The sequence below is a fragment of the Lonchura striata genome, chromosome 2, assembly GCF_046129695.1.
Source record: "Lonchura striata isolate bLonStr1 chromosome 2, bLonStr1.mat, whole genome shotgun sequence".
NCBI classification, from domain to species: Eukaryota; Metazoa; Chordata; class Aves; order Passeriformes; family Estrildidae; genus Lonchura; species Lonchura striata.
The window spans coordinates 50,483,069-50,498,876 of NC_134604.1; the positions used below are offsets into that span (position 1 = coordinate 50,483,069).

General features: G+C 36.2%; 1 protein-coding gene across 5 annotated transcripts in view; it reads right to left on the bottom strand.

The window, feature by feature from the left end:
• Nucleotides 1–13,727: 13,727 nt before the first annotated feature.
• The window catches only part of PIBF1 (progesterone immunomodulatory binding factor 1), a 105,262-nt gene continuing 103,181 nt past the window's right edge, over nucleotides 13,728–15,808 (bottom strand). For all 5 annotated transcript variants that reach the window (XM_021548014.2, XM_021548013.3, XM_021548017.3 and 2 more), the window contains one exon: nucleotides 13,728–15,294. In XM_021548014.2, the coding sequence (XP_021403689.2) occupies nucleotides 15,238–15,294 (57 nt within the window). In that variant the 3' untranslated portion in view covers nucleotides 13,728–15,237. The remainder of the gene's footprint in view (nucleotides 15,295–15,808) is intronic.

Genomic DNA, 15,808 nt, shown 5'->3' on the forward strand with positions numbered 1-15,808 from the left:
GTAGAAACCTTCTCAACAGAGCGACTCCAGAACTGGACTTGACATTTTTTTTAGGATATAAGACTATAACAAACCTGCAAAAAGAAATTATTCCTTTACTCTACAAGCTGAGGGAGAGTCACCATTGCAAAACTTGGTACAGACTTCATAAAATGAGAGGTGTATGTAAGGTTTTATTTTGCACAGTTAAAAATTAAGCAAACTTCCAAAGTTGTTTAAAGTTTGCTGAGATTACTAAAAGCATGCAGATGCAGTTGTACTTGTGGTTTGTTTTTATCCTTTAGCTAAACATATTTTTCTTCCACTGTAAGATGAGTAAGTTAAAATAGCAGTGAAGGTTTGTGACAACTAAATAAAGGTATGTAAACTTACCCACAAACAACCTTTGAAAAAACTTTTTGCAGCAACAGGTAAAGATCCTACCTTGTCTGCATTTTCTGTGTTTTGACCTGAGTCAGTCTGCATTGTACAAAGACTAATTACCGATTAATTATATAAATCTGTCTATGAAGAGGTCTGTTCAAGTATTTTCCCTCAAGTTTAACTTGAGCATGTGTGTATACACTTGCATGCATCAGTCTGATTTGCTATTTATCAAGGCCAGTGCTGACTTGGCGGAACAGATGTTTCAAGATGGAAACTTCAACTGCTCATTACTTGAATTCTTGGATTAAGAATCATCAACCTGTCTGGAGGGAACAAGACATCTTACTCAGTAGCTGAACCCAATCTTTTGTTGGATTTTAATAAGCCTTAACTTCAGGTAAACAGCCTCATATTACTTAGGTTTCAGGTACAGTTCAAATATTTTCAGCCCATCTGACGAGAAAAAATACAGAAAAATAATTTATTGCTACCATTTTTTGTTTTGACCTCTGTGTGTTCAGCATATGTCTGAACTAGAGGCTGTTTATAACAACAGGTCTTTTTGAGAACAACAGGTCACTGACTCAGCTTTAGGAGGTGAGTCTTTCCTGTATTTTCATCCATTGTCCTACAGCTGCTCAGCTCTGACTTGTTGCACAGAAGGGCCAGAAATGACAATGACATGCTCCTTCAGCATGTCCTTTAATTATTTATGTACTATTAGAGCAGATGGAAATCTGTACATGTGAGGTAATGAGATAAGATTAATTAAAATGCTAATGTACTTCAAAAATAACATTCATGGTTTTTGGCAAGGTGGTTTGCCCGTTACTTGGAAGTTTAGTGGGAGCCATCACCCTTCTGTACTTCCACCTCCCCTGTCCAATGAGGAGACTGCCTGCTTAAAAGAACAAACAGTGTTGGCAATGCTTGTTAGCAATAAATGGTCTTATGTGGTGTTTTAACTGCTTGATGAGACAAACCCACATTTTTTACTACAAAAAAAAGCACTTTTTAGCTCCAGAATGTTTATGCTGAGGATCTGTTAACAAACACTAACTGTAAAGCTGCCATATTTGTGTATTTTGGCTGAAATCTCCTGATTAGAGAAATAACATAGTAGAGAATGGTTTGGGTCTTGTGAAATACTGGTCTGCCAGGTGGGAGATGGAGCCCATACAGGCTTGGACATGGCAGAGGGGATGGTCTGGCTGGACAAGCCAGGAGGGCATTAAAGCAATGAGCTGCTAGGCTAAAAATCCCTAGGAGCATAATGAGGTCAGGCAATGAATGCTCATTTGGAACTAAATCATGATGTTGAGAGAAAAAATAATTAAGGGATGTGGTCAGAAAAAAATTCCTTCACTTCTTATGCAGTGTCTTTTCAAGTAGAGGAAGAACGGATAAGCTCCTTAATCAACTGCCTGTGAGGTGCTCAAAGAAGATTCTGGGGCCCTTAGAGGCCAATGTCTGCAGGGTACAGTGTGCTGCTCACTGTGATCCTGGAGAATTGCAAAGGCCCTGAGAGAGAGCTTTGACTATCCAGAGGAGTCAACAAGCCTGTGTGGTTACGTTCCCTGTGGGACCTGAGCTGCCCAATTCAGAGAAGAGTAGAAACCTAAATTTCAGTGTGCCATGGAGCTCTACCCTTAGGGGGTGAGGCAAGAGAGTTCATGCTATTAATGCCAATGTCTGCATAATTTGTGAAACTAAGCCATATCTGTACTCAGTCTTGCATCTAAGTAGGCAAATTTTGCATCAGACAAAGCTGAAATAAACTGTAGGCTGAGTGAGGTGTGCGCAGTCTTGAAAGTCTACAATCCCATGGAAGTCAAAACACCTCTTCCTCAAAAGAACAACTCTTTGCCTTCTGCCTCTTTAGAGGGCATTTTGTAAAGCAGTTATAATTATAGACACTCAACAGCTGGGAAAAGAACTAGTAACAGCAAATATAACTTTGATGGCAGTTATTATGGAAAAATAACATGGAGAAAGAAAGATGCCTAAGAAGTCAATGACTCGCATTGAAAAAAAAATTAAAAAGTGTCCATGAAATGTATTAAGAACTAACAATTTCCTGGTTTTACATAAAATTATGCAGAATTGTTGATGAGCAAAGAGAGAAAAAAAAACCATGCTAGGTATTTCTGTGCTGCATTTGGGGAAAGAGAAGGAAAGATATTTGTATCATATAATGACAAAATACTTTACATTTCAATAGTAATTCAAGAGCATATTAAACCAGCTATTGTTTATGGTCTTAGCTAAGCATGTCTGGAAAACTTCACAACAGGAATTTTATAAGAGATGGCCAGTGAGCTTTCAGGATTGGTATTAAGTAATTGTTCGATTAGACATGTTCCAGAATTCTTTTAAGAAAGCTAGAGTTAGAACTAATAAGTAGAAAATGTAAATTAAATTATGTAACTCATTTTGAACTTGCACTGTGACATTCATTTGAGCTTAATGTGAACAGTCAGCATGTGAATCTATTAAAATAGAGAGTATTATTTATGCCACTCAGTATACACTAATGAAAACCAAGATTTTGTTGAATTACCTTTGGATAAATTTGGTCACAAAATATAACAGAGTTTATGAAAAACACATTTTTGCAAAGTATATCACTGGATTCAGCTCAACATTTTTGACTGAAATTCCTAAGTGACAAGTCTCAACTTTTTTTTCAAATGTAATATTGCCAGACTGGTGTATAAGGTATCTTGTAGGGGCACTGTTTGGTTTTTAACAGCAACAATCTGTTTACCTTTCTAAAAGAAAATGTAATAATTGATCAATTTTATTGAGATTAACTGTGGGGGAAAAATAAATAATGAAGGTGGGAAATCTGTCTACTGAAACAACAAATTCCTAGATTCCTTGGTATGTGGGATGCTTCTGAACTATACATCTTACCATAGAGATATAAATGAAGAAGGTTCATGAAGAGGTTCATGGCTCAATTATGTCTAGTTAGCTAGATTCCTCAGATGGCCAAGAAAATGTGAATCTTAGGTGTCTAAACATCTAAGGTGAACCTTGTAGAGCTGTTACACTCACAGGGTCCTTTCACTGAAGTGCTCAGTCTTTTGCAGCATTGACAGCTCAAGCTGGGGCGCAGTCAGTCCCTCACACTTCAGCTGCTGAACCTGCATGCACTTGCAGTGTCTGTTGGAATATTCATTGTGTAACCAGAGGAGAGAGCTGAGCCTCAAGATAGAGGCAGACACTGCTTCCTTTGGAACACCTGAATTCTGGATGGACCATGCATCAAACTGAGGTGCTAAGTTTAAGAATGCAGTTTTCAGTCTTTCCTACTTACAACTCCCTCCTTATGCCTCCTTTTGTTTTTTAATAATAATAATAATAATAATAATAATAATAATAATAATAATAGTAGTAGTAATAATAAAAATAAGACAAAAAATAATTAATTTGAACTTGGCACCAGCAAACCTGTTTTTTTCCGGTTACATTTTGAGGAGTCCTAGTAGTTCAAGAGCACAAACTCACAGACTGACAGCTGTTTAGAAGGACTTTTACAGCACACACTTAAAACTTATGTGCAGTATGGACACTTACATAGAACAGAAACTGAAAATGGATTCTTAGAGCTATCGTATAAAGATCTACCTAGGCTGGGTGTTGAGTGACTGGAGTTAAATCTAGACAATTTCAATCTTGATCAGACTCCCATGGTGAAGTCGCTTCACTATCATGGTCTGATGCATCTTTCTTGTTAGTATTTGTGAATCATTCAGATGCAGCTTACAGAACATTGACAGCATGTGCAGCATTGCTCAGGAATTCCTAATTAAAGCAACTGGGTAATGCAGTTTTGTTGCTCCATTTCCATGATCTGTGCAAAAAAGCCACCCTAGCTCAAATGGGCAGAAAGAATTAGGTAGCATCTCCTTTTTATCTAAACAGTCTGCTCTTGGGGAGGAAAACCCCCAACAATTGGAAGGATCCAGCCTTTCTGCAAAAGCTGCTGCAGCAGCAAAAGCAGGATTTTCAGTCAATTAGAGGATATTAATATTACCATAGGATTCTCATTGGCTTAATAATAACGGTAATAACTTGGGTGACAATTTACCATTTTTCAAAATTCCCTGGTAACCCAATTGACATGAATAGAAATTTAGGAATCAACAAGTAATTTCAAAAAAATGTCAATAGCAGGCACTGGCTATGCACCTGCTTCAAGACTAAGTGAGGTTTGACCTCACTTAATATGTGAAGACACATGAAACATCTTTCCATAAGTGAGCTGGCTAACTGGATGTCACTATCAGGAGGGATAACAACAAAGTAGAGATTACAAAAACATACCTCAGGCTGAAGTACAGGGGTGAGTCAAGACTTGGAAAGGTGCTTCCCAAGAAAACTTACGAAGGTGTGCTTGATTTTTCATCCCAGTCACTCCATAGAAGAGGATTTACAGTACACACTTAACAATTTTGTGATGAAAAGGTTTAAAATTATGATCATAAAACCTCCAGAAATCAGAGAATATGTCTGAACCCACTACTGAAACTAAAACTCATCAGAATATCTATTGTGTTTAGTGGCCATCACAAGCTGACCAATAAGAAAGATGAATGAACCAAAGGCTGCCAACCTCAGAGACTTCAATCCTCCCCTACAAGGAAGCTGATCAGCCTTGGTAAAATGTGGCTGCATATGACTCTTATCTCTTGTTCACTTGGGGGCTTACAGAATTGGTGACAATACTCATCTTGCTGGATGAGGAAACGTCATTGTTTCTAACTGCATAGTGTAGTGAAAAGGCACAGCTGCATTTCCTTTGAGGTTTCCATTTGCCTTATGAGGAACTCACTCCATCAAGGAAGCAACTGCCTCCACACAGTTTGTTTAGTTTCATTCAGTCTAGGTAAGGCATAGCCAGAAAATGACAGATTTGCCAACACTGCAACAATCTAGAAATAAGATGATAGGTGAAAAATGACAGTGGCTATTGGTGATAGCTCAAATGTCTGTTCGCCGTAGGGACTTAGAAGTGCCATAAGTCTATCAGAATGCTGGTACTCAGAAATATCTCTTCTCAAATAAGTCATATAAGATGTCCATTAAAAAAGTCAAATCAAATAAAACAGAAGAGGAAATATCCAATGACATAGGACAGTATTACGTATCCTATCCTAGTTTTGCTAACTATACTATTCCTATGAGCTGCAGATGCATTCAAAGTCCTTTAAAATGTTTTTGATTTCTCAGAGATATATTAAGTAATAGATTATGGTAAATAATATGCAACATAGTTAAACAGTTAGTTAATACATAACTTTTTCCGTCTCATTATTTCTTGCCTTTTTGAAAATATTTAGAACCTGATTAACAGAAATAAATGATTTTTTGGGGTAAAAATCATGAAACATTTTGTTAACATATTGGTTCTCACAGCTTCAGCTTCAAGTGTCAGATTATTTTCTGCATGCTAGAAAAGCATGCAAACAGAATATATTTAGTACAATGGTAAATACAGCTTTATTCTGCACCTAGAATAAGGATATGAATTTATTTAGGTAATAAAGGATACTGTTTCTCAAAATGAGACATTTAATTTACAATCATATGTTACAACCAGGTTACCTAGTTTCCACTACATCTCTCTAAAATTTTTTTTCATAATTTGTTTTTGAAAATGCTTTTTTAATTATTAAAAAGAAGATAAATACAAAAGAAATGCTTTCAGAACAAGAGACCAATAGAAAAACTTTTCTCCATTTTAATGATGCTTTGTTAATTTTTCTTTTTTTAACTAGAACAGCTCAAGATTAAAAAAGAAATAAGTTTTAGGATGTTCACATTTGACCTGTAAGTAGTATTCTTGTTGGGTGACTTAATGGAAGTTTGGTACATGTCTGTTGTGTTGTGGTATGGAAAACTGCTGTTCATGAAGGTGCAGCTCACTGCAAACGCGTTGACCTGACCGGTTCACAACATGCTTAGTTAAGCTACAGAGCCGCTTACGCACGAACTCAGAGGTAATGTGGCAAGTGGGATGAGGCAAGACTTGAACAATATGTCTTAATCCCTGTGCTGCCTGCAAGATATAAATACGATAAAGGAGAGGAAAAGTTGATTCAATCTTTTAACAAAACAAGGCTTCTTTCTCTCTAGATTGCATATTGATAACTTTGCAGAGTAACAAAATACAATGCTTCTTTTAGTGATAAGAAAACCTTGTTTCTGTGCACTTCAAGAGTAGAGCCTAATGATTCATAAATCTGGCACATGGTATTGGGTACAAATCACTGTAAGATACAACATAACTACATGTAATGTGGAAAACAATCTGTGTTTTAGCACAATGGAGAAACAAACTAGTATTAAAACAAGCATTTAGTCAGGACCAGGATAAATATCTTGTTTTATGTATTTTAAAGTGTTTTGCCATTCAGTATTACAGTTTTTCAAATTTTAAGTTATGAATTCAGATATGACTGCATTGACAAATGAAAGAAGTAAAAGTGAAAGGGACAAAGAAATTACTTCTTTTCCTTTTGCTTCATGTTCATGGTTTCCTTTTGCTTCACAGGCCAGACCACGTGAATAGAGCAGGTTGCAAATGCACAAACTGTCTTTCATCAATTCCATCTGCATCCATCACATCTGTTTTAAATCTTATGTTAAAACAACTATTTGAAGATAGTGAAATTCACCTATGAGATAATTAATCATAGTAGGTTAGACCAGCTTGGTCCACTGTGTTCTATCAACAGAAGCATTTTGCAATGATCCATTGCAGCACTTCCAATCCAGGTGACGTTATTTATAGTATGAAGCAGTGGCAATAAACTTTCCTGGTTTCTAATTGAAGAATATCAAAACCAGCTCTATGTTCTTTATCCCAAGGACATTGTGATACTATTAAACTAGTCTCATGTCAGTGTTTTCTCAAAAATATCACACTGAGACACAAGGTGATGCAATGCCCACTTCCCTTTGCTCTGAATGCAGGAGCAAAAACAGTGCTCACAGAAAGCTAAGTAATAACCAAACAGCCAAAGAAGCCACACTGAATTATGCAACTTAAGGAATTCCCCTCTACAATTAGTTGAACAGTAAAACATTGTGTTTTTTTTAATATCCACCCTCCATCAAATGCTATGGCCCTAATTTGTTTTATTGGATTAAATGCACCTAACTGGTAACATACAGCTGGAAAGTTCTACGCTTGCCAAGGTCAAGTGTTCAAGTAGTCACAGTATTCTTACTCTAATACTTGCCAAATGTTTCTTACTATTTCACAGAGTCAGGTGCTAAAGAACAGGATAAATAAAAACTAGAAACCCTGGTATTTTTAAAGTAGACATCAGAAAATGAAGGAAGAGGTGTATGTTAAGTTCAGTATTGTAACTATATTGAGGAGCTTTGTGCAGTCTGTAGAAGGTACCTCAAGCCAATAGACTGGAAACTCTGAAAGCTGTCTCAGCAGTTTCTTTCCAAAGTTCCTTTCTGTCCAAAGGTAACTCCTTTCTTCAGAAATGCCCCTATTATCATCTTACCCAAAGAGAACTTCTGTGAATACTCGGCAGGGATGAACACATTAAATCCTATCCATCACCTGAGGAAAATTGTACACACTCAGTTTCATAAGAGTGAGGCAATGTTAGAGCTGTCATCTTTCTGTGTAGAGTAGGACTTTGTAGTGTCATGACGAGGACAAGACAAGGTGATTCCTGAGAATGCCAGCACATCCCTGCTTTTGGTACCTCCATGGCTCAGGGGGAGCCAAACAGAACGTTATAGTTACATCTTTATGCTTTCAGAAATTACATGATAAGAACACAGAAAACCTCTTACATGAAAGAATAACAGCAAAGCTGAGAAGGTGGATCAGGTTACCCTGTTTCCAGAAACATCCAGTGAATTTGGAAGCTTGCTTATCAAAGATATTGTATATTTTTATGAAAATCAGGACTGTCATTTAAATAAGTAAATGTGGTGCTGACCAGTGTTGGTCCATGGGGAGTTTGGACCTTTCTGTCATGAATCTGACAATTCTTGGAGCCAGTACAGTAGATCAGACAAGTCCATGAAGATGATCTAATAAAGTATATATATTTAAAATAGAAATAAATATGATAAATTTTAAATATATTATATAACTGTTATTATATTAAATTAATTACAAAGAAATATTTTTAAAAATAAAATTAATTTCAATATACTTTATTGGAATCTAGGTCATTACCAGAAGAACCTTAAAACATGGAAGTTCACAAAAAATATTTTGCTTTGTATTAAAAATAATCAAACCAAAAAAATTTAACTTTTAATGTTAAAAATGAATATGTGTTTATATATAGTATTTCAGTTTACAGGTACAAAGTAATAATAGCATATTTGGACAATTTCTTGATATTTCTGCAGCTGGGAACATAAGAACTTTACATAGTTTGGGATTTTTTTGTAATTTCTCATAGTTTAATGGATTGAAAATACTCTGTACTTGTTTTTAAATCACTCAGCTATCTCAGAATCACTATCATAGTGTAACCTATTTGACAAAGATTTCAGCCTGTCCAGATGTGGAATGGTGCGTCAGAATGAAAAACCACTATGTTTCATAGGATTGGGTATTTGGCTTTCTTGGACAAGAGATCTAATCAGCTCACTCAGGTTTCCCTAAGGGAGGTTTCAGACAGTCTCCATTGTGTAGGAGGGCACCCTGGCTGTGCACTGAGATTAGCCTGCAGAGATTTTATGGGGTTGAGAAAGAAAGGTAAGCTCCCTCCTGCTGCTGGTAAACACTGTTATTGTTCTCCATTCCCTGCTGAATGGCACAAATGCAATTCTGCAATGTCAATTACTGCAATAATGAAAGAAATGACACAAAATGACAAGGAATGTGCTAATTCGGTAATACTTAAGTCATTGACATATTAGTCCCTTTATTGCTTGTTGTTACTTTCAGGCACGTACTCTTTTACTCATAAATACTGAGTGGATTATGGGGACTTAGTATTTAAATAATAAATTAGTAAAACAAAGATTAATGTGAAAGAAGTGGTGCCCAGTGATCTTTTAGAAGCTGTCTGGTCAGTACTGAACACAGAACATGTCTGAGGAAGTATATGAAAAAAAGACTTCGCCATCCTTGCAGGACTTGCTAGCTGCATCCTTTCCAATGGTCAAAAATGGAGACTTGCTAAATATTATTTATATGATAACCAGGAAGGAAAAGGTGGCAAGTGAATAGGCTGCACCAAAATATTGTATTTTTCCTCTGCTTAGACTTCCCCCAGTACCACAAAGGAGATGAGTGCTATTAATTTTTTGTGAACGCCTTACATGTAGCTGTGGATGACAATGTGTGAATCTGTGTTTACACTGCTTGGAAACCACAGCCCTGTGAAACAGTGACAGGTCTCCTGTATCTGCGGCCCTGTACCGGCAGTGGGGAGCGCGAGAAAGCTTGGGCACAAAATCAACCTGCTCTCAAGGTCTCAGAGAGAACACAATGAGAATATTTTCAACTCTTTTTTCTAAAAAGATCCACTGCACTTAGGTAACAACTCTGTTTAAAACCCACATATACACTGAATATGTAAATTCCCTTGTAGAAGTCAAGCATTACCTATTATAATAATGAACAAAGAAACAAATTTTTCTAAAGAACTGAATAAGAAAGCAAGTCTTGCATGCCACAATATGTATCTCTAAAATCACGAAAAACAGGACCACTGGGAATTGCTAGCAGTTTCAGCTGCAACGCTGAATAACCTAAGTAATCCTTTTTCTATTGAACCAAAATGAAAAATGAAAAGACTTTCATTGAAATACAGTCATAAATTCCATCCATAAGACTTTTCCTGCAATTAAGTTACATTTACTGATCCACTACTCCCTTAAAAGGAGCATTAACACAAAGACTTCAATTATTCATGGTCAAACAAAGTTGATTCTATTGCTACAGTCAAAGCGGCATTCTCTTTTACTGTGGTTATTTCTGTAGTATCTTCAAAAAGGGCACAGAGTCTGTGAAAACATGCAAGTTTTTGAGTAAATGCTATTTCCATGATCAGTCCTAGCTTCTTACATTTAATACTTTTGCCATGTGCTCCTTTCATGAGGATGAAATTTGCTGGGAGTTTTTGTACCCTTCATCCTTTTAAGGGTAAGCTGATTGAAATACTAATTTTTTTTTTAATCTAGGTCAAACATCCTGAGAAAAAGAAGTCTTTCTCTATCTAAAAGAAAAACCAAGAAACAAAAACTACAGGTATTTACTGTTATGGAAAACTTATCAGTGAGGAAAGAAACCCAGGGAACTCCACAAAATGACCTCTGTGGAAGAAAGTTTGTGGTTCTTGTGTTGTCAGCAGAGGGCTTAAAAGAGCTGCAGAGGGTCTAACATCTATGAAGAGCCGTACCTACTTCTGCTGCTGCTAAAAGCTTCTGCAGTACTCGCCACTCACTCTTCCAGAATTCCCAAGTGCTGTCCATTTCCGCTCATGGTGCCGTCCCCCGAGAGTTGGCACCCTCTGCTGCTGCTGATTGCTGCCCAGCCCCAGTCTGAAATACCCGACGTGTAACTGCCTTAATGAAGCTGTGGAAGTATGCGTTTTAAAGGTCAAGAGTTCCCAATCAATCCGAGGAATTTAAGAAGGGGATAATATTGCTCAAAGACACTAAGCAAAACTTGATCTTCTAGAGATACTTGTTTCATTTTCAAAGGTCGAGAATGAATACAGATTCTCGATATTCTTTGGTATAAGAAAATACCAGGGATACATTTCTTTGACTCAGTAAGAAGCCTGCCATATGATCTATTAAATGTAATGTTAACAGGGAGAGAAATGCTTTCCTCAGTAGACCTCCCTAATAAGCACAGCCCTGAAACATGACAGGATGTTACAGACTTAAACTGTTGTGTAAAAATCTGTTTTCATGTAAATGTGCTACAGACTGACAATTGATTGAGACACATATACATAATAACATAAATACTTCCTCAAAAGGTAGTAATTTGTTTCTACAATGCCATGCTCTCTGAGTCACGTCTTTCAAAGACATGGAAGTTAATGAATGCCTACCAGGAGTAAAAGAATTCTGCCTGACCATCTTGCAGATGTCAGAGGTTTAATAGATTTAAGTGTTCCTCTTATTTTGCTTTATCATAAAATTGTGTAACTGAAAAAGAAAATAACAAGAAATATTTAGAGACTACAGTGCCAGTGAATTATGACCACAAGATTCAGCAGTAAGCCTTGGAAGTGTAGGCTTTATTTAAATAAGCAATTATGTTTTCAATTTTTTTCCTCAAACAAGAGATAACCTTGATGCACTACAGCTTCTTGGCTTCAGACAAGGGACAGAAAGGTGAGAAAGCAATTACAGTGTTAAAGAACCCCTAAAATCCTAACCTGTTCTAAAGCATTGCCTTTCTTTCTTTCCTGTTCAACCCACGTATTTACGAAACTTATCACTTAAGTAACACCTATTTAATGTACCAAGAAATGTAATAGCGGACAGTGATTTTTTTTGGCTTTGCTCCTTTTGGTTTGAAAAAGAGGAACTGAAGATCATTATGTGGGTTGGGCACTTCAGTCACAAGTTGCTTACATGCATGACTACCCTTCGAAATTTCTCTTCATTATTTTTGACTCACACATCATTGACACAAGGCCTGTGACAATAGGAGACTGCAAAGACCATAAAGAAGAATTTTGGAATAATTCATTTGACAACTATGCTTGTGGGAAAGAACATCAGTAAAAGTGCTGTACAGGTACTGTAACTGAGCCTTTTCATTACGTGGAGAGCAAAAAGCTTCATTAATTTTTGCTGTAGGGCATCTCACATTTGAATAGCTATATTTAAGTGACATTCTAGCTTTCTCGTGAGAAGCTTAGAAGGTCTCCTCCTAGATAATTAATTATAGCCCTGCAGTCTAGTGAAGAATCACAGGAAAAATAGAGTCTTCAACTAAAAAAAACCCAACACATTGAGGAGATTTACACAAGGACCACATGTATTACAAGAATTTACCAATAGCATAGTGTGTTATCAGTATATTCTAATAAACTACTTTTATTTTTGCACATTTAAAAATGGACCTTGTTAATAATTACAAAAATCCCCTAAAAACCATAACCCTTTGCCAGAATAAGTCACTTTGCCAAGTGAAGAACTGTTTAAATATCCACAAAATTTCACCACAAAATCAGCCTAATTTTCTGTCAGCCTTCTTAGAAAATCAGGCTGTCTGGAGGACATAGAAATTTACACTGCAGTTACTCTCTAAGAGTAAAAATGTTCCCATGTATTGCATTTCCATGGAAGAATTAAACAGAATTTTGCCTTTTGGATGGTGCAAAGTAAATTGCTGTCACTATCTGATATCAGATTATTTAGGAATATCACCACAGAGTAATTTAATTTGAATTCTGAAAATCAGTCATCTAGCCCATCTCAAAGTCAGGTCCAATTATACCAGTTTGCTCAGGAGTCTGTTGGGTTCTGAACATCTCCAAGGATGAAGATTCCACCACCTCTCTAGGCAACCTGTTTCAGTATTTGACCATTCTCAAAGTAAACACATTTTTCATAATAGTTGAGTTTTCTAGTGCTCCATCTGGTGTCCATTGTCTCTTACACTATTGCTGTGCACTCTGAGCTCAGAGTCAGGCTCTGCTGTCTCTGTACCATCCCATTTTGTCATTGGAGACTACAAGTTCCTCCTGTAAATCCTCTAATATTAATGCTGTACAAGTCCAGTTCTTTGCACCTCCCCTTCTACATCAGATGCTTCAGCCCCTGACCATCTTGGTGCACCTCTGCTGGACTCACTGCAATATGTCAGTGCCTTTCTTGAACAAGCCCAAAACTGGATCCAAAACTCTGAATGTGACCTCCCATGTGCCAAACAGAAGGGAAGGATCACTTCCCTGCATCTGCTGACTATCCTCTTGGTAATAACCACCTAGGATGTGGCCGGCTGGCACATTACTGACTCATATTCCACTTGTTGTCCACTGGGACCTTCAGGTCTGTTTCTGTCAAGCTGCTTTGCAGCAGTATTGGCATATGGGGTTATTATATCCTGGATGTGGGACTGCAATTGCTTTTGTTGAACTTCATACATTTCTTGTTGACCCGATTTCCAGCCTGCTGAGATCCAGTGTATAGACTACTCCCTCAAATCTGGTATTGCCTGTGAACTTGCCAATGGATGACATTATTCCAGCAGGACATGGCACTGTTGATCATGTTTTGTTCAGGTGGGTGTGTCACCCATCTAAAAGTCTGTCTATAAAGACACCATACGAAAACAAATTGGAAAGATTTAAGATTCCAACTAGTATCATGCCCAAAATAGCTCGCAGTCCTTCTAGCTAATACCATTTATTAATTATTAATTGATAACAGACAAACAGAATAGTATGGGTAGTTCATTTAGGGACTGAATCATACGAAGTATCTATTACAATCTACAAAATTAGTATCTGCATATGGAAGCTGTTTCTATTTCATAGGAAATAAAAGTTAAGGATTCCAGTCACATAAAAATATGTTAGATAAAACTTAGACTTCAGAAAATTTTATTCAAAAATGACTGTACTGAAGGTTTGTGAACCGAAAAGTTTGTGTGATTTTTTTTCTCCAGTGAACAGCAGTGAGTCTAATAAAAGATTATCATCCCTGTCTACACACTTGGCCTCACTCACTCACAGAATGATAATTTTAAACCTGTGATGTGCAATTGCCAGCATTTTTGCCTTGGTCTCTCAGAACAAGAAAAGGGAAAAAAAAAGGAAACTGAAGCTTTCTTGGTGCAGAGGAAGTATTACTGTGCTTCAACTGTTTGGAAAATGAAGAAAAGTGTATCTGGGAATCATAAACTTGATATAGCCTCAGTATTATATAGTAAATAATTATTGTTCATATCCAGGTTAGAAAAAATAACCAATTTAAGAGATATTGTCAAGGGAAAAGGCACTAAGAAGAAGGAGCTTTCTCTTAAATGAAATCTGAACAATATTTTCAGTATGCAGTACTTAAAAGATCTTATATTTACGTTCTACATAGGAATGTACCATATGCAATCAAGAATGCTTTCAAAAATTAGAGGACTTTTGTATAGTCAGAATAGATGGTGGAGTGGAATAAACAAGTAGAGTGTGTTCTTGGACTTTGGGTCTTATTTTCATACAATTAAATATGGTAAGTTATCCATTTCCCTATTACACACTACAGTCCTCACCCATCATGGTTCTATTTTTATTATTACACTGATGTAACTGCACTACTGTCTAGCCCATTAAGTATCAGTGCTGATAATTAAGATGTATTTTACTGCTTTTTAAGGTATTTTTAATGTATGTTTGGTTATACAAATGACATCAAGTGATGAACTACAAGTCAAGGCCAGTAAGAAATTTTGTTTCCAGCTGATATGAATTCCTTCATAGAAAGTACAATATTAATTCATGTATAGTTTGAAAATTTCCACTAGCCAGAATAGTTGCAAGGAATGTGGCATGAAACACATGGTCCAGACAAAACAATATAAAAAGGCTGAAACTTGCATTAATTTGAACACTCTAAATATCATATCCTTTAACTGCCCAGATTATAACTTGTAGAACACACTAGTGTTTATTTATCTTTTAAAATTCAAATACAAGTAAGCAAAATTATTGCATGTATCATTTTCACACATTTTTTTCACATGAGAGATGTAGAAATTATTTTATGAAGCATAAGATTATTTGAAGCATAAGTAAAAAAAGAAACAGTTAAATCAAACCAGTTGTTTGCTTGTATAGTAAAATGAGCATCACTTTTCTTCAAAGAAAAGCTCCCCAAAGGATTATTTTGAATAAATTTTGAAAAATGCTACGCTGATGTTTTCTTCTTCAGTTTCTTGTACCACACAGGTACTTCTTTATTTGTCTGTAAAAGAAAGAACATTTAGTTGTGACACAGTGAAAAGAAGAAAAACATGCAATCTACACAATTTAAAAAATCTACACAAGTCTCCCTCCTTCCTATGTAGTTCAAAGTTGAGTTCTTTCCTTGAATGCAAATATCAAAAACAAAACTACACATTTAAAGTTACTATTACAACATACCAGTATTAAAACCTCCCCATTTCCAGGTTATAAAAAGCAGATTCTATGGTGAAAATGAAATAATTTGAGAAAAAATACCTGTCACAATGAAAACAAGCATTAACTGTGCCATAAATAGGTTTCTTTTGAAATAACATCAACTGTGTTTTCCAGCTAAGAAAGGATTAGATCTTAGAAAAGAGATCTTAGGTGTGCCAAAACTGACCAACACTTTATGCAGAAATATAGTTCTTAAAAATTTTTAGTTGAAAATAAAAGAATACAGTAGTTTTCTAACTCTGTACAAGATATTTTAATTGCAGAGAATTATCTGTGAGCAACTTTTCCTTGCCTTC